The following is a 20,472-nucleotide window of genomic DNA, read 5'->3' as shown; positions in this document are numbered from 1 at the left end:
CAAAAGTATTAGATAAAAAAAAAACCTATTAATTTGACATTTCCATGTGCAAAATACCCTTCTTGCGCATGGGCAATAGCCCTATTTCATGGCTGGTAGGGGACGGCACTGGGGGCGGGACAGGGTGGGATCAGGGCAGAGGAAGATGCTTGATGCTGAGAGCTGCAGGCAGGGACAGCGCAGCTCTCAGCATTAAAAAACATCACAACACTATCGAATCATTACCATTTGATGGTGGCAAACATCGGAATGCCACCATCAAATGGTAAAAACACTAATGTCACAAGAAAAACATCAATGGTCAGCAAACATCGACTGTCGATGTCCATCCCTAGAACATTCTCAAGTTCCCACTTGTGGTACTAGTTCCAAAGGTTGTCTGCTCCCGGTATAGACAATGGGTAGCAGTACTGGCCTAGGTGCATCATCTTGTAGTAACCCGACAATCCAACCTCATTTTCAGTCACAGCTGTCGGCTTTCCTGAAGAAAAGATGAATTGTGACTATTTCTGTATTTGCAGGAAGTCCAGCAGACAGGATGACGATTCTCATTAGTCACAATGCAAGGCTGTAAATGTAAGAGGAATGACTGTCATGCATTGCTGGTTACAAGCAGATTTACCAAAAGAATGGAATGTGATATTCTATATAAATCCACATTGTGCTACATAGACAGTCAGGGATAAATGCGTTGAGCTGCTTGCTTTCAAAATCAGTGATTTTTCAGGTATGTTGCCGGCTGTTATGAAAACGGCAATGTTATTAAATTCAAAACCCGGTGTGTTTGGCCTTTAATAATATTGTTTTTAAAATGTCTGGCAAAATCTGAGAAAGTCATCAAGTTTGAAAACCAGTAGCTCAATACGTTTACCCCCTCAGAGCAAAATGCCAAATCTGCTCTTATATTTATCTGACTACTTCCATATCTCTGAAATGCTATCCTTCTGAAGTGACAAAGCCACCGGCAAATGTGCCTATATGTCTGACTAGTGAAATCACAGACGTACGCTCAGATATTTTGGGAGCTATCACTGAAAAACGGAGGTTCACCTACATTTTCCATCACTGTGTGAGAGACGCGTCTCCCACAGGGCCAATGGGATCCTTAGTATACTTGAAGCGGCACATAGTTACTGTCTGTGTAGTGTCTCTCACCCACCCTCTGGGAGGTAGTATTATGACGGTATGGGCACCACTCAGGTGGCAGGGCAGCACAGAGCGCAACAGCTCAATGTTACAGCAGGTATGGGCGTGACTGTGCATCCAAACTATGCTGCATTCTACTATTTACTAGCATATTAAATCTCTCTCACCAGGAGAAGTGGGAGTGAGTGCAGTGTGCTCTGCGGTTTGTGCTCTCTCTCTGCTTCCTGTGCCGACAGGAACTAGAGAAGTAGCTAGGCGGGGATAGTTGTCTGCAGTGGATGATAACTTGCCTGGAGACATCACCTTTGCTGACGGCTAGCCACATAGGTGTGCCCCTACACAGATGCTGCATGGTGACACCGGGAATAGCGGCTCTGTATAAGGGGGAGATTTCTACCACCAGACAAGTGACAAGTATATGCAGTTATACATACAAGCCGCTCATTGTCTGGGGATGCAGCATAATAGACTGTGCGTACACAGCTAAATGGCACAGCGTTTTATGCACCTGTGCTAATAATCTCACATAGGTTCAGGGGACTAAGGTGAATCTAGCCCAGGAGATCCTGGTAACCGGGCCAGCAATAACAGGACTTTAGAAATGTGCTCCTTTAAAAACTAACTTTTTTACAGATCTACTTGGATACAATATCAATTACACCCAAAAGGATATAAACTGCTTTGGTGAGCTTTCACACTAATAACCATTAAAGGGGACCAATAGAAAGACCCCTGGAGTATAGACATAAGAGACATTTTATTTTTATTTTTGTCTTAATGTTTTTTTTATGCCATTTTTATTATGATCTTTTATAGGAATATACACTTATATAATAGCAACCGGTTGCAATTTTTTAATTGTCTGAAACTTTTTTGGCAGGAGGGAGCAAAATTTATAGTTATGGCACTTGTACGATGCGATTCATCGTACGTTTTCCCTTCAACTCCCCGGCAGTCCCGACGGCACGATTTGGTGTTTTTTAACACACACGTACTGCATACGATTACGATATAATGGGCTGCACATCTGATCATACGATACATTTTAAGAGCCGCGGGAGTGCACATCGGATTGTATCCTACCTAAATGCTACATGATTTCGACACGATTCATCGTACGATGCGTCGAAAATCGGGCAAGCGGCCCGTAATCGCGCTAGTGTATGACCAGCATAAGTGTATCATCCAGGACTGGTTATAGAGGAAGAAAGGACCAGGCAGAGGAAAATGTTGCTGCTCGCTGGCTTTCTCCAGCATCTCCTCTTCTGCGCATGCACGACTATTTGATAACAGGAACCATCGATGGCAGCATAGTTTCAAGCCATCGATGGCTCCAGCTAAAACACCCATCGATGGCAAACATCAATGGGTGTGGTACCGATGGCCATCCCTAATTCTAAGCAGCTCAGTATGTTCTGCTCATGTTTGCCAGTGATTCCTCCAGTCTCCACCCACATTCCAAAAACATACTGCTAGGTTAAATAGCTTCAAAAAAGACAAAAACTATTGCATTTGTGTGATATAGAATTTGGATTATAAGCTACAATGAGACAGGAACTGATGAAAATGATCACATATTTTCTACACATCTGCGTTATATTAACGCTCTATATAAATAAAGGATGATAATAATACAGACCTATTGTATCTGTTAAAAAGCCTTGGTAGACTTTCAGGTCTGAGAAGAGTCATGCTTTGAAGCATATAATCTCCTCTCCAAAACTAGCACTGGGCTCAAATTACGTAACTGATGTGCCCTGCATTCCACTCCGGGGCTGAGAGAGTTAACCTAGTCCCTCAGTATGCCAGCAAATTACAGAGAAACAAGCAGAGTCTTTCAGCTCAGCCCTCCTCCCCCCCCCAGCTCAAATAAAGCTGCCTCCCCTTCTCTAACCTTCTTTTATTTGCTCTAGAGACCGGAAGGAAAGTTGAGGTGAGCTGGGGACTAGTGTCTCGGAGGGGACCTGGGGTGACCCAGTGAAGTGCTAGCTCAGCTGCTACACTTTATGCTCAGTGAATCATTGTGCACGTGGATCTGCATGTTTTGTGGCCATTGTCTGTGTATGTGTGAACTCTGACCTCATTTAAGGATGACTGAGTGCACTGATAGGGAAACATCATGGTAACAATGTAATACAGATTGTAGCTTGAGAGTACAGCCTGTTTACTTCTCTGTCTGTTATTACCCAGTCTTGTTTTATTACTGTTTTTATCCCAATTGTAAAGCACAAAACAAGCTGCTGGCACTATATAACTAAATGGTAATAATAATTAATAAAAGTGCAAGGCCTTCTATTCTAATGTGGAACACATCATTAGTTATACCTCCCAGGGTCTGAATCTAAACAATCCCCATTCACGGACTCAAAGGGGTGTGACTTTGTTTGCATGTGGGCGTGACTTGTGCAGATCACTGATTATTGAAATGCAAGAAATAAGGTGAAATGATTTGTTACAAGAAAAAGTTGATTTTTTTTTATTTTGAGGTGGTTGGTTAATAACATGTTTAACATTTTTTTGAATAGTAGTTGTGTATGCTGGTTACTTGTATAACTCCAAAATGAAGCCTGCGTCGTGGGTTTGAGATTATATTCTTAGAAGAAACGTATATTGAGACGTAGTAATGTTATTTTTAAATCTAAAAACTGTGAAGAAGGTCATCTTTTGTGTGCTCCAAATTAGAGATGAGCACAGATCCCTGGGGGTAAATTTACTAAAGTGAGAATTTTTAGAAGTTTAAGAAGAGATGTTTTTTTTTTTTTTTTTTTTTTTTGGGGGGGATCTGGATTCATTTTCATGATTTGGATAAAAATCTATTAAGAATCCATAAAAACATCTAAACAGTCCGAACCTAAAACCCGAGTTCCGAACCAGGACACAAAGGTGAATTCGATCCATGACCTGATTCTATTTGGAACACCTAAATTCGGGTGTGTTCAGATTTCAGATATCTGGACCTGCACATCTCTATTCCGAATACTGTATGTTTATACAGAGACCATGGGGCCCATTTATCAAAGTGCATTTGAGGTAAATTTTCGGGGGTTTACCTCAAATATTAAGTATCCCCCGAATGTATGAAGGAGGGACCGCAGCAGGTATCTCCGATATCTGCTGCGATCCCTCCATTGCCACCTGCAGCCGCCTCCCCCATAGGTTTCTATGGGGGATACGATGCTGCCAAATGTATCAATATCGGGAATGCATTCACGATATTGACCCCAGCAGCTAACGCTATCTGAAGATGGCGTTAGCCACTGTGTCCTATGGGCACTCACCGCATTTCAGCTGGCGGAGGGATCTTCCATGCGCAGCAGCCCGGGATGCACTCCGGCCACATCGCAGGGACGGGCTCTTTTCGGAGCCCGTCTCCCTGCATGTGCCAGGTCATACATTCGGCCGGTATGATCGCATTTTGCAATGTGATCATGGGCGGTACTGCATGCCCTGATCGCATTGCAAAATGCGATCCTTAATAAATGGACCCCCATGTCCTCTTGATGGCAAAAAATATAGTACTTGTTAATTACAAGAGTTCCACTGATGGCAGTCATGGGGGGCTGGGGTGGTTCAGTCAAGTACTTAAGCTGGGCATACACGTCCAGATAAAATGCCTGTCAGACCGACAGACATTTTATCTGGCAGCCTGCCAGCCGCCGATGTCCGTGGCATACACTGTGAGATTTCTCAGTGTATTAGCCCGACATCGGCGCTCCACCTTCGGGGGAGGAGCTATTTCCCTGTTCCTTCCAAGGGAAGGAACACAGGAAATGTCGGCCGCGGAAGGCAGTACACTGCCCGATGCCGCCGACAGATTACCCCATAAATATCGCATCGGACAGGCATGCTGGACAATCCGGCATGCCCGACCGAGCAATATTTAACCCTCGGTCACCTACACACACACTACAATTATCGGGGTGATCCGCAGTTATCGGGCGGATCACCCGGATAATTGTAACGTGTATGGCCAGCTTTAGCAATGCTAACCTTCCCAGGAATGAGAGATGGGTCAGGTGTCATCTATCTATATAATTAATAAGTACAAAAAAACCTTTAGTAATGACTTCACTTACAGTTGTGAGTATATTTGGAAGCACACTTGTGTACACTATCAATAAATTGTGAAAAATCAGAAACCAAGGCAGAAGTAAAACCTTGTTAATTATTTTACAGCGATTGTGCAAGTAGCACCTAGGCATTCTGCCAAAGGGACCTTTCTAGCTCCACGCTTGGGCATATCAAGTGCCACCCAGGGATGTGGCCAGCACCACCATGTGGAACCTACAATACTGTGTGCAACATGCCTCCAGAGGCTGTATAGCAGGGGTCGGGAACCTTTTTTCTACCGAGGACCATTTTGATATATATAACATTATTTGCGGGCCCTGTGCAGACCATGCCCCCTCCATGTGATGTCACACAAAGACGGGGCCACAATCGTCAGTGATTACAGCAATGCCTGGAGCATCCTGAGGGTGCTCCGGGGAGCTGTAAGGGCAGCGGTGTGACCGTCTGAAGCGTCCTAAGGATGCTCCAGGCAGCACTGCTGCATAGATTCTGGCTGCAGGGTGCCATGTGTCACCACCGATTACTGTTAAAGGTCCACTACCAACATATACAGATGTGTGCTACTCCATCCACGCATCCAACCTGCATTAACCATGTGGCTGATTCTGTCTCTTACTTGCATTAGCCCTATGTTACCCTGCATCCTGTTATCTGCTGGTTATTAAACTAACAAGTCTGGTTAAGTTATCTTCCGTGTGGACAGTCCTTCATACGCCACTGATACTTACTGTATCAACACCATAGGTATTGCCAGTATAGAAAACTGTTTTACCATTGATGGGGAAGAGGTTCCGATGGTGAAATCTCTTTTGCATGTAGGTACTACACACGTGCAGCCGCAGTCGTGTCCCTTTGCTCATGTGCAGAAATAAAAATCACTTGATTGTTAACGTGTCCATCATCATCATCCCTAATAAAGCTGCACCCAATCCATGCAATAAGCTGTATAGGGGACTTTCAGGTATTAGGCTTCTGAAACAGCAAGGCCCAAAACATGTTGTCAAAGCAACGCTCATAACCAAGTGAGTGCCACACCCATTGCTAGAGCCTGTGATGCCAATCTTTAATTAGGGGAGAACACTGGAACCACAAAACTACGGACGTGAGCCTGACTTTATGGGCAGATAATTTGATGAACTTCTGAGGGATGTGATTGCTATCAATTTTTTTTTCTAAATTATATTTGACAAAGAATTGTTACAAGAAGTAAACATCCATAATGAGTTTTTATGAGGTGATATGTTTTATACTGAAACTTGGTTGTATTATAGAAGATTTGGATTTTACTAAAGTGCTCCCTACTTTTCCACTTGGATCATAATATGTCAGTACTACTGGATCTCTAGAGAAGGCAAAAGTGTACATGATACATCAGACCCTACAACATGACCCATTCCACTAGGCACAAAACTCTCTGCTCCTGGAATTCCCACTTACAGTAATTTATGATTGCAGCCACCTGTGTTGAAACACCCTTCTGATCAATTTATTAGTTTAACACAGGTGACTGCAAACATAATGGGGAGTCCGAGAGTAGAGTACCTGGTGGAAGGGGTCATTTTAGAGGTCTGGTACATAGATAGAGAATTGGATGAAGGATAGAGAAGAGGATAATTTCAAATGGAACCTATTTAGGCTACAGATGATGTACACCAGAGCAGGGGTCAGTAGTGAATGTCCTTGTTTTGGACTAGAAAGTAAGGTGTCCATGATCCATATGTGACCCCAGGTTATATAGGGATAGTAACTTGCTGTGGAATTGCAGATACAATTTATTATAGATAAATGTATTGCTATGCACCTCAGACATGGTAGTAACAAAGCTATTTACACATTCATTGAAAATACAATTGGACAAAACCAAGATGGAAAAGGTGTGTCAATACTTTGTTTTCCTACCTTTCCATTATGTACAGTATACACTCACCCTGTCTGTGACTGCATGTCAACACTCACAAATATTGTTATTCCCCTGCAGTGGTGACAAGTCCTCCTATGTGTTTAAATGGATAATAATGTATCTCGGTCTCCCTGCACGAAGGGCCAAGGAATGGTGGTAAGTAAAGCTTCAAAACTTTTTTTTATTACAAGTATTGACAAACTTTTAATAAATTGGGGGAGATTGTTCAAAATGAGGGGAACACTGCTAAAACGTTTAGGTCATATTATATGGCAGTAAGCATTATGCCCATTTTTGCTGGTGATGGGGCTTCACCCGATATATCAAGAGCGGTGATGACACTGCAATTGTCGACAGGAGCTACTGCCGGTGATAACATTCACCTGCTTTCTGTGATCATTTCCCCATGCAAAGTATTATCTAACAAGCACTAGGGTGGTGCATCTACCACTGCAAAGCTTGTTCTGTTAGCTCAGTTTCAGTATGTTGATTACAGAGGGACATGATTGAAAGAATGGTTTCATACAGATGTGTCCACATACACCATTCCTCTAACTGCACCAAATAGCCCTGTTTAGTATGCCATGGACTTTGCGACATAGTCGTGTCAAAGCATAATCCTAATCGATCTAAAACGCAAAGTAGAAGAAAAAGTGCACAAATCTCCGGTAAATAAGGCTAAAGAAAGGTCTGATACAAGTGACCAGCGCCATGCATCGTTATGCTTAACCTGTGACTTTATGCCAGTCTTTTGCTACAAAATACTAGCTCTAAGTAACTGACTATTCAGCGATGTAAGCAAAACCGATGGTTTGTGTACTTCTCCGATGGCGGGAGACTGCACACGCACAAGACCCATTCTGCACATGTGCAGAACAGTTCCTGCGAGATCGTTCACAGTGCCCCTGGAGCCGAAGCATGATTGACAGGCTGCGGCCCATTGGGGGTGGGGAGGGGGCGTCAGTGATGTCCGTTTCATAAAGCCGGGCATGTCGTTTTGTAGACCTGAATTGGCCAGAGTCTGCGTATTCCGACGCAGATTTCCTGGACACTGCTGAGCATTTCCAATGTTGTGTTTTCGGTATACGGCTAGGAAGTCTGTGGTTGTAGCTGGCAATGCATGCTGGGCCTTGTAGTTCCCCAGCAGTTGGAGCACTGCTAGTTGCCTAACTGTACTTTAGAAACTGGTGGAAAAACCGAACACTGCACTAAGGATTAAACTTGGATGTATGTGTGAGAAATGAGTCGGTATACAAACATCTTTAGCAAATACATGGGAATCATGCCCTCTTATCTGTAAGGCGCCAAACCCTCTGGGAACGCCACGTCTGCTGCCAGACATGAACACAAGTACAGCATAAAATGGGGGATAATGCACCACATCTAGCCCTTTGCTTCAAGGGAAGCTCCAATTCTGGAACACTAATTTTAGCTAAAGCAATTTCACCAAATGCTAGTCACTACCTGTCAGCTTCCCCTGGTTGCGAATTGAAACCATCTCAACAAGGTAGCAGAGACTAACCTCCCGTTGTGTCGAACAGACAATTATTATTTTATTTAGTGTTATTTATGTAGAGCACTCATTCTGCAGCGCTTTACAGATAATATTTCATTCATTCCCAGCAGTCCCTGTCACAGTGGAGCTTACACTCATCACATGAACACACATTCAGACCAGGGTTGATTTTTTTCGTCAGTGGTCAATTAACATACCTGCATGTTTTGGGAGTGTGGGCGAAAACCCAGGGCACCGAGAGGAAACCCACGCAAACATGGAGAGAACATACAAACTACACATAGACCATAACTGGGTATTGAACTAATTACCTCTTGGCTCTGAGGCAGTAATGCTAACCACTATGCCATCCGTGTTGCCCACAATTTCCATTGTAGCTAACCAAGTCATGTACACCCTGCCATAGTAACCAAGCATTTTCTGGAAGTGGGGATATCCCTAAATATATACCAGAAGCATGGGACTAGATGTAAGCATAACACATGTTCAGGCACTTCTAGATAAGCAGATGCTATAGATCAATAGGTTTCTGATACCAGTTCTACATCTGTGTAGTGATATTTATCAAAATCAGCCAGCACTAAGCTGTCATTTAAAGTTGTAGTGATTGTATCTTGTTCTGTATGACTGATGAAATGGTTACTCTGCAGATTGCGGACAGCTGGACTGGATACAACCTGGATGTATTTATGCTGCCCAACCACTACTGTGAAGATTTAGAATGTGTGTTCATACCTCACGGAATCATCGTGGACAGGTACTGGCAAGTAACCCATGTTCTATATCCACTTGGTCATATATTTAATATACATTTTACACTTTCAAAAAAGAGGATTCGATTAAATCGATTAGACACAGTCCTACATATTTGCCCCCACAAACCTGGTGCCGGTGAGCTGTTGTTTACAAAATACAGTAACATTGGGATTCCTGCTCTTAATTGAACCTGCCCCATAATGTTTAGTTCAGATACTTTGGACAACAGATACTTCTATAAAGACTTTGGGCTGCTTCCACCCTCTGCCCATCACTTTCTCTGCAATTGTCCGCCATGTACAGGCCCAATTTAGTCTTGCTGCACCAACTAACTTAGTACCAGCTTGGTACTGATGTCAAAATGCCAAGATAGATCATACAATGTAAGAAAATACGTTTAGCTTTTCTACTATAATCCTTTCACACAGTGCAGTTATTTCTTCCAACCTTACAGACCTAAGAATCATGACACTAAGCACTCCTCTGTGGAATATGGTCATGTCATTATGGGCACACCAGATGGCATTACTGAGGTGCTAGATTGCCCCTTACACTAAAATCTAGTCCTGTATTGCCATTAGTAGCATTGGCAGGAACTCTGCGCACCTCCTCACTATAGTATCTAGAGTGCAACATGCCTCACAACAGCCATATATTTGGCAGTCTGGACTGTCCCGTATTGGAAATGAGCTCTGATGTTCTTCCAAGAAGCCGCTAAAGATGGAGATTTAATTATTTAAGCTTCTGAAAAGTGGACAGGAAGAGAAATTTGCCATAGCAACCAATCAGCTTCTAGCCTTCTACCTATCATTTTATAGAATGTACTTCGTAAGTTGATTGGTTGCCATGGCCAATTTCTCCATTTCACTCATCGGAAGCTTTAATACGTCTTCCCTAGTCTCTGGCCTTTGAATATGACCTGGTCATATACTCCAGTTACAGAGCCTCCCCTGTCATACTCCTGAGATTTGATATAAAAATGATTAAAATAATACAAAGAAGATATTTTTAACGTCTAAACATCTTCTTTGTGTATTGTAATAATTTTTTATAGTTCACACTCACCAGCTTTGTGGAGCTCCCTGAGAATGCAGGGAGACGAGAGTTGAGGCAGCAACAGCTCGACCTCGCTTCTGTAAAGTCAGACACTGCTTGCAGAGCTGGGGGTGGGGCCACACCATGAGCCGTAAGCTACACAGAAAGAGAGCCAATAGAGGCATGCCCCTGAGTATGGAGGAGCGTGCCTTGAGCACTAATGGACACCTTGGATGTGTCATGTAACCAGGAAGTGCACTGCAGTGTTTAGAGATCGGAGCTTAGTCAGCAGAGGCATGAGTAGACACAGTGATGCAGGTAGGAGAATCCATAAACACTGAAGCTTTGTGTAGTGAGGGGAGAGTTACAGTGAGTAGGGGGTGAGACAGGCCCCCAGCACTCAGACCCATTTCCATGTGTGCCTCCCCAGCCATTGACCTCATCGCACGTCACTGTACTGTACTACACAGAGGTGCTCCCTATGCTCTTGACCTATAGAGAGATGTTATACATACTATAATACACAGAGGGGATCCCTATGCTCTGACCTATAGAGAGATGATATACATACTGTAATACAGAGGTGCCCCCTATGCTGTTGGCCTATAGAGAGATTATATACATTCTGTAATACAAAGGTGCTCTCTATGCTCTTGACCCATAGAGAGATGATATGATATACATACTATAATACACAAAGGCGCTCCCTATGATCTTGACCTATAGAGAGATGGTATACACACTGTAATACACAGAGGTGCTCCCGGCTCTAGAGGGAGCTTGCAGCTATCTGAACTTGGCCCGCTGCTTGCCAATAGCATCCATCGATGACCGGCTCATCTCCTGCTACTTCTGTGATGGGCAGAAAATTGCATTCACAGACTTCTCATTGTATGTTTTGCAGGGTAGAACGACTGGCCAGTGACATAATGAGAGACCTTGGCGACAATAGTATTACCGTCCTATGTGTGCTGAAGGGAGGATACAGATTCTGTACCGATTTAGTAGAACACATCAAGAACCTCAGCCGGAATTCAGAAAGGTTTATCTCCATGAGAGTGGACTTTATCAGGCTGAGAAGTTACTGCGTAAGTTATTTATTTTACTTTTCTCCCCTTTCTTTTAAACCTGGTCCTAGTTTGGCAGAATTGCCTGGGATTCATTTACATTCTTACTTTTCTGTATATTTATACTTTTTACTAAGGATGAGGGAGAAGTTATTTGTATGGGCAGTGGTGGGGCCAGACATATATGTGAAAAACACAATTCGAACCTAGAGAGGAGCGCTTATCAATAAATGTCAGTGGAAAGTTCACCGGAGAGTGAAATACTTTTACTAATGATATACTGATATGGAAGATTAATATACCCATGAAAGATACCTTGATGTGAATGTTTCATCTTTGCCATACGTGAGTACTGTACGCATGTACTTAAAGAAACCTTGATACAATTGATTACACTGTTATTTCCTTTCATCCATCTTCTTGTCTTGGTTGTGGGGAATTTGACGGTGCGGAGCATACACAGAGGAGACTTTTTTTTTTTTTCTTTTCTTACAGTACATATACCGCACGCTCCTCCAGCAAGTTATTTGTGAGGGATATAGTGGGCATCTTTTTATCTACAATCATTTCTTGACCAAACACATTGGTTGTTTTTGTAGTTTTTTTTTTTTGTTTTGTTTTTCTTTATGACCCCCACCCCGGAGGAACTGAGAAAAGTACAAAGATAACAAAGGGAGACTGAAGAATTACAATCTCCACTATTCCAGACATCTCAAGTGACATTTTGATTTACCACCCTCCGGTGAAGTTTCCACTGACCTTTATTGATAAGCGCTCTTCTCTAGGTTCCAATTGTGTTCGGGTGATACTCGGGGGCCTATTGAGGGGAGCTGCTGTCTGGTCTGCGCAGAAGCATATTGTAATTTTTATTATATATGTATATGTGACCATTTCACCGCGATGGCACATGGTGGAGGTTATGGCAACAGGGAAGTGACGGAGCGTAGTCAAAGTGATGTAGCAGGACCATAACCTGATTTGAGACAATCCTAACACTTAAAAAAAAAAAAAAAAAAAAAAAAAAATCACATATGTAACGCACTTTTGATTAATTTGTTGCAGTTTGTTCAATGTGTTTGTTTTTTGTTTCGTTTTGTTTTTTTTTACTCTCCCTTTTTAGCAATATGAAATAAAGGTTACATTTGGCCGGTCTTTCAATGATCTTGCTTTATTATTTGTTGCAATGTTTATTTTTGAGTTTCTGTTAATACTAAAGTGCAAGTTACCCATCGGCGTGCGCAGAAGCTGGCACAGGGGGAAGGGGCGGGGTAGTCAATCACCCAGCAGAGGGGGAGGTCTCATTTCAGCACCCCCAGCTTCTGCGCACACCTTTTGTAATTCTCCCCTATCTCTCCGCCCCCCCCTCCCCATCATCTTGAATTCTCCAGAATGACCAGTCCACAGAAGACCTGCAGATAATTGGAGGGGAGGACCTGTCAAAATTGGCTGGAAAGGTATTTAATGTATCTCTTACTTTTCTAGAAATTGAACCACTTAAATGGTTTCACCTGCACAAAGCAAAACAAAAGATGCTCATATGCAATCAATGATGTCTAGCGCATAGTTTAAAGATTTCATCACTTTAATGACTTGATAAAGAGAGAGACAAAAACAAGTCTCTAGTGTGATTATTGCTAATTTAACATTACGGGGATGAGAGAAGAACCATAATATACTCCTAGTAATTATAGTTATGATGTGCCGACAATCACTGTCTGCATTGGTATGATGTGCCGACAATCACTGTCTGCATTGGAATGATGTGCCGACGATCACTGTCTGCATTGGTATGATGTGCCGACGATCACTGTCTGCAGCCTAATGTCAACCCCAGTATGCCAACACTGAAGCAATTTTCTTTAAAGCATTGTAACCATGTCGGCATCATGGGTAACTACCATAGGTGCAAGGGGTGCAGCTGCTATGGGGCCCAGAGCTGAGGAGGGGGGCCCATCTTCCTTGTCAAAGTTACATGTGTTGCATACATTTTTCACTATTGGGTGGTACATAGGGGCCCTTACAAACTTTTGCTATGGGGCCTTTAAATACCTAGTTATGTTCCTGGTCAGCATTATAACTTTAAACTTGCTTGGTTAAGAATCATATTTAAATTTATAGTGTCGAACTCTGCTGTAGTGCTTTAACTAACATTAATATTGTGTCTGTAGACTGGGCTAGACATTACTTCCGACAATGTGATTATTTAAAACCTAGTCAGTGATTTATTCATGGCAAGGTAATTGGAAGCTCTTGCTGGTTCCTGGAGATAAGTGCTGGAGGTGTGTAATACTTACAGAAAAAAAGTACTGCAGTGTACACATCCGCAGGGCCTAAGATAGTTTGTACCTCAGCCACAAACTAGCAATATCTTTGCAAAATTAACAATATTTTTACTCCTCTTTGGCAGTGACCTTTTTCATTTCTGTGAGCCTGGTTTCTAATGTCTGATTTTTGTTCAGTTCACATTGTTTGTGACCACATCAGGCTGCGCGTCAACTGATAAAAGGGTCTATTTACTAAGCAGTGTTAGGAGACGGAGTGAAAAGTGATAAGGTGCCAGCCAATCAACTCCCAACTGTAATTTTTCAAACACAGCCTGTGAGATGGCAGTTGGGAGCTGATTGGCTGGCACCTAACACTGCTTAGTAACTAGACCCCAAAGTTGCAAATTATGCGACCTGTCAGAACTGCACTGTCGGCGGCTGGTGGAAGGTAATCTTTCAGCAGCCACCAATAGCAGCGGGGCCTCCGGCACCCTCCCCCAGTGACTGTGGTGCTGCCGATTACTGCTGATCGGTTGGCATGGCAGTAAACCCTACCAGACGACTACAGATAGGAGCAGCCACTGGGGAAATGTAAATTAACACCCCCCCCCCCCCCCAGTGTGTACCTAGCCGCTGCTTAGAGGATCTGCCGCTGGGGAACTCGAAGTTGCATTATTCCGAACAACGATGATCCGATATTAAAAAATCGATGGTAAGTTATAGGTTTTTTTTGGATCATTTCTGAGTGTTTTTTTAAAAATAAATAAATAAAAAATGTGCATGCCAGTTAATGGAATTCTTACATTTACAGCTGCTACATAACAAACACCATCTATGTGGGTGTGTAATCTACCTGTGGGGTTAAGATGGAAACACCATTTACAGGATACTTAGTACCGCACCAGCAGGAACTTTGCTGCTGTGTACGTGTTCTGAAGCCCCTGAGCAGAATACACACCCACACACAGTCCCTGCGACATCAGCTGTAACTTTGTAAGTCCGCAGGTGGCTGTCAGACAAGTCAAGGAGGTTGGATCAGTCCCATCTATCAGCAACTACACACAGGGTAGGATAAAGAGGGGGAGGGGGCGACACAGGTGGATGCCCCAGGGCCCCCAAACACAGAAGGGTTCCCCTGCAATTGCTGAGAACAGGTGTCCGGCGATACCTGTTCCCGGACCTTGGCTCTGTGTTCTGCATGCACAGCGCAATCCGTGCAAAGCGGCTACCAAGTCCTCTCCTCAGCACCATGTGACACATCACGTCCAACATGTCGTTCTATGCTGTATGTACTGTGCATGCAGAACAGAGTTTTCACAGCCGGACAGGTGGGGCACTGGTGGTGGGACACTGTATACCAAACAGGGGGCACTGTGGGGCATATAGGGTGTCATAGTGTCAATTTTATTGGAGGGGGCCCCTCACAATTTAGTTGCCCTGGGGCCCTCACAAGTCTTAATCCGGCCCTGACTACACAAGAATATTCTAAGGGCGTTTCTCATTAGACTGACGCGGCCATCTGCTCTTGACTTGTGACATGTTAGCACATTGTGTGTTTTATCAAAACTAGGACACAAACGCAGTTGGATGTCTTCATTTTCTAATTAAATTCAAGATCTATAGAAGTTGCAAGTTTCAATATTTTACACAAGTTTAAAGGAAATTGTGTTTTGTTGACTATAGCTGGCATTGCCTACCTGCCTCTCAGTCTGTACTTGTTACCACCAGGGTAGCCAGACATCCTTACTATGCAGGCACTTTGTGCTGATGTCCGTTAGTGGTAGTAGAAACGTCTACCATTTTTGCTTGGGTGTAAAAGTAGTTTAGTGCTAATGTACAGAAACCAATAAATACAATAATTTATTTTCTAACTAGGTCAATAAAGGACAATATTATTGTTTACTTGTTATAGGTTACTGCATATTTGCAGCTTTTAATTTATTGTTTGTTTGTAGTGCTATTTACTATAAGGGACATTTCTCCCATTAGGTGAGCTATTAAAGTTCAATGGGCAACAGAGACTCCTTACCCCCTACCTGTTTCCTTACTCCCCCCAAACCCCCTGAAATTCATCTGGTACATACACTATCTGCACTTCCTCCTGCAATCCATGTGTTAATAGTGTAATGAGTGGACTAGGGGCAGGAGAAGGAGAGTAAATGTTCTGAATCTAATCTACCTTACAGTGCACTGCTAATAGTTACGGTGGAGGAAATTTATCAAATCATGTTAATAGAACAAGTGAAGGTGTTTCCCATAGCAACCATCTTAATGTCTAATTCTAGGTTGTTTTTTTTTTTTTTTGTGAAACAAATGTCTGAGTCGGCCGTTTCACGTTCTCTCTTTCTCTGATTTTTGTTTTCTTTTTTCCTTTCTTAGAATGTACTGATTGTAGAGGTAAGTCATGATTTATTTGAATTTATCATTTACATTTTTGGAAGTTAACATTTTTAAATGGAGCTACAAACCAGTATTGAATTGAGTGCAACTTTAATAGCTGTACTAGCAATGTGACTGCGACTGTATGACCGATTGGCTAGTACTTGGATGGGAGACCACCCGGGAATACCAGGTACTGTAGCTTCTTTAATTAAGAGGTGGATTAAGTGGTAACACAACAGAGCAGTTACATACATATTTTTGTATTTACACGTTCATCGGTCTGGCTTACTTGCAATTCATCATATGTGAAATCTTTAATAGGGTTTTTTTCTGGGTATTCCTTCTTCTACATTATATACCAATGTAATATGAGTCTAATGTAGTATTACAGTACAGTTTTAGGAGTTTTATTCTACCTATTGAATATTTTTGCCATTATTAAGTTATCACCTCTTGATATTTCAAATATTTTGTGATAGCAATTTTCTGTGTATCATGGGGTCCTTTGCAATTTTTAACTAAGTTTTTTTAAAAGTTATTTTTTATATAATTATTTGATCTGATTATTCAATTTAAGAGTGCCCCAGCGACAAGCCCTTCTTCCTTTTTTTTTTTTTTTTTTTTGGTGTATCATGTTATACTCTGGGCTCTGGGAGCACCACTAGCGACTACTTATGATTTATTAATATAGAATGACATAACATTGCTGGTTCACACTAATTGGCTCTTAAAGGTTCTGTGTGGAATTCCCTCCCCTCCCCCCCCCCCTCCCCCCTTTTCCTTTACTGCTTCATGTTTCTTACAGTTGTATACTATGCAGAGTTAAGATAGGGTACACACACTGGGCGATACTGTATATTGGCCGTTCAATCGAACAGCTGAGATATCGCAGATCGCCTGTACACTTGCTGCAGGGACCTGGCAGTGAGTGACAGGTCTTCTGAGCGGGCAAATTTAAATGCTCGCCTAGTTGTCACATCAGGCCCGAAACCCCAGGCGGTTGATTGGTAAGTGTGTATGCCAGACGGCCGACCCGTCGATATATTGTGTACCCAGCATTTCAGATCCTTCATACCCGAGTGCTGTGAAGCCAAGCATGCGGATAGGCCACCAAGATTAGTATACAGAAGAATATACACAATTAGTTCTGTGCATGGGATATGGGAGCAATTACGGCTGACTTGCATTCAGCACTGCCCATTATGTGAACGGAATTCCTTGCCGTGACTCTCATCCATCATTACAGGCACTGTCCAGCAGAGGTCACCAGTCACCATATGCACTGAGACTATGCTGTGCAGCAGAAACTGGGGGAATATGAGGGGAGGGTGCTCCACTTATGTTAAGTGTAGGGTCCAAGTAAGTTATAGCAAATAAGTAGTTAAAGGTGAAAATAGAATCTATACTGTTAAATGATTAAAGTGGAGATGTATCAAGCCTTAGAGAGAGATAAAGTGGAGAAATTGTCCAAAGCAACCAATCAGCTTCTGTTTATCTAGCTGTCTATTGACAGAAGCTGATTGGTTGCTATGGGAAACTTCTCTATTTTATCTTTATCAAAGGTTTGATACATCTCCCCCTAAATCATAATTAAAATACACACTGCCATACTTAACAACATCATCCCAGATTGTATTTAAAGTATGGGTATAGGGAGGATTTTGGCAGTGCTGTTAATGTGACCTGTAGTATCATTGCCGGGGGATTCTGTAACTGTCTTTTTATCGGAGGTAGATTATCTCCAGATATTGGAGATCCATCATGGATATTCATCTGGCAATTATGGAAAGTATTGAGGAACTGTCCATTACATTATTAAAGTATTCCATACAAACCCCAACCTTACAAACAACCAGTGATTCCGGAATAACACCAGGAGGGTCGCGCTCCTCTTGAGGATTTAAAGATTGGATGGGGCTACGTAAATTGGCAAAAATAGACAACAGTCAAGCGTTGCGTTATTAAAGACATATGGGCTATATAAGCAAAATATGGGTTTGTTGAAGAACAATTGCTTCCTAATTGTGACCGATACTCTTTTCTCTTCTCAAACTTGATGAGCGCACATCTTTGTATGGCTAGCCCACTCATGTGCTCTTAAGTGCCAAGATCATACTACCAACAAGATGCATTAAAACAAAGACAATTAGTTGTGTGAGCAAACCAAATGTGGATGAAAAACCTGCCTAATTCAGTTTAATTGCTAAGGAAATCCAGTATTTTCCATATCACTCATCTTTTTAAAGTGTTTATGGAGACTTGGGCTGTATTTCAATTCCTTGTTGCTTCAGTGACCATACATCTATTCACCAAGGGGTATATTTCCGAAGCAAAAGCTACCGCTTCTTGGCAAGTTTGACCTTAAAATATAAAGTGAAACTGGCATTAAATGCAAAATGCTACTGGTTTTGCACATAAGATTAGTGCCGCTTGAAAGTTTGAAGTCCAAACCAATCAAGAAGGCTTGCAAAAGCCGCCGCTCTGTAAATATACCCCCAAGGCTGAATGAGATTTATATGTCCTGCTGATGTGTCCATCTCTTTATTTTTAGGCTGTTATAGGAACTGGACGAACAATGAAAGCTCTTCATGAGCAGTTGGAAATATACAAACCAAAGATGGTGAAGGTGGCAAGGTTGGTACTTACAGTAGCAGACACGGCACAGTCTTTGTATTTGAACTTATATTGTTAGCATAAAGCAAAACTGCAAAGGATTCCCGTGCCCATGGCAACCTCGCTCATTAACTGCTGTACTATTTTATCTAGGGCTGGGAAAGTTTTCTGTGGTTGAAGTTGTTTTATTTCTTTGGCTGTATTTAGAGAGAATAGATGTTGGTAATTTGCAAGAAACAAAATGGTTTGTAGTTTACTAGCGCTACCTAGAAAAGTATAATAATCTCACTGTGGAGATCAAATATAAACAGGATGAAAAATTGCTATAATAACAAAAATATAATGACACATGGTAATTCAAGAATTTTGATTAAGATGAACTCCATCAATGTTCAGAATTGTTATATGCACCGGTAACGTTACCAGTTCCTGATCATGTGACCCAGCTAAAGAGGTTTAAAAGCCTTCTCTCTATATACCTTGAAAAAGAAGCCTTGAGATTTGAGGGCCTGATTCACTATGGAATGCTATTGCGATCGCGGCTGTGATTACGCACACAGGTCTGCTGCGAAAATATGCTAATGAATGCAATCGCAAAGCCGTTGCACAGCCAGCATGGAGACGCCCACTACCGCTATCTCACATCCGTAATACCTTGCTGTCCTGCGTATACATCGGGAACATCGAGTACCATCGGCCCCTCACGCACAATTAAAACAGGTCTGACCTCTCTCAGAAATTGCTAACCTGATCCCACGCGGTGAGTACACAAGCTGTATATGCAATCGCAGTGGCTAATTAATGCACGCCCATGCAATGGCGTTCAAATGGACTGGCACGCCTGCGTTCCTCCGACCACTCTTTCGTCACCACCTCGCAAATGCTGACATCCCGTCCCTCGACCTGCGAGGGCTTTCTTTGTGCATGCGTGATCGTGGAGCGACCGCAATGCCAACACACACACACACATGTGCACTGCGAAATATGCTCAGTACGCACCATCGGCTGATCTGCGTACACTGTTGCAGTTGTGATCCATAATGAATCAGGCCCTTAACGCAAAAGGGCACTAGATTGCTACCATCCAGAGCAGGAATACAGAGCCTTTTCATCCCGGGACTACTGATATAGTTGATCAGTTGTTCTCAGTTCCAGTCCTCAACTATACCAGTGGTTCTCGGCTCCAGTCCTCAACTATACCAGTGGTTCTCGGCTCCAGTCCTCAACTATACCAGTGGTTCTCGCCTCCATTTGCAAACCACTGATATAGTTGATCAGGGATTCTCAACTCCAGTCCTCAAGTATCATCAACAGGTCATGTTTTGTGGATTATTTTAATCATACACGTGAGTTAATATATTTTTCTTGGTCCGTAATTATCCTACCTTATTGGTTTAAAAGCATGGAGTATGGTGATGTATATGCACACTGTATTAGGCACAATTCTAGGTAAGTCCTAAAAGTTATATACTGTAGTGCAACTTTGGTTCATTTTTGGGGTGTGGGTCCCCCTGGATTGCGTTGGTTAATCTGTCTCAGGGCACTGCATTATAACACATTTTCCATTATAACACATTTTAACCCTTCACTGTGTGTTTAATATATATGTGCTTCACTTTTTTATTTTCATTCTTTATATGCAGCTGCTCCTAACTATCTCTTTACACTGCACTTTTCTTACTATGCTGGTGCCCTGGGGCGGCTTTGCTGGGGCAGTTTTTG

At 42.5% G+C, this 20,472-nt stretch overlaps 1 protein-coding gene across 1 annotated transcript in view; it reads left to right on the top strand.

Moving 5' to 3' along the window:
• Window positions 1-3,008: 3,008 nt before the first annotated feature.
• The window catches only part of PRTFDC1 (phosphoribosyl transferase domain containing 1), a 34,808-nt gene continuing 17,344 nt past the window's right edge, over window positions 3,009-20,472 (top strand). The window contains exons 1-7 of the mRNA XM_088457798.1: window positions 3,009-3,079; window positions 7,196-7,273; window positions 9,284-9,390; window positions 11,329-11,512; window positions 12,880-12,945; window positions 16,135-16,152; window positions 18,689-18,771. Of these exons, the coding sequence (XP_088313924.1) occupies window positions 7,223-7,273; window positions 9,284-9,390; window positions 11,329-11,512; window positions 12,880-12,945; window positions 16,135-16,152; window positions 18,689-18,771 (509 nt within the window). The 5' untranslated portion in view covers window positions 3,009-3,079; window positions 7,196-7,222. The remainder of the gene's footprint in view (window positions 3,080-7,195; window positions 7,274-9,283; window positions 9,391-11,328; window positions 11,513-12,879; window positions 12,946-16,134; window positions 16,153-18,688; window positions 18,772-20,472) is intronic.

The sequence above is a fragment of the Taudactylus pleione genome, unplaced genomic scaffold (genome assembly GCF_031769625.1).
Source record: "Taudactylus pleione unplaced genomic scaffold, aTauple2 ptg000788l, whole genome shotgun sequence".
Classification (NCBI taxonomy): domain Eukaryota; kingdom Metazoa; phylum Chordata; class Amphibia; order Anura; family Myobatrachidae; genus Taudactylus; species Taudactylus pleione.
This window is presented reverse-complemented; position numbering and strand designations above follow the sequence as displayed.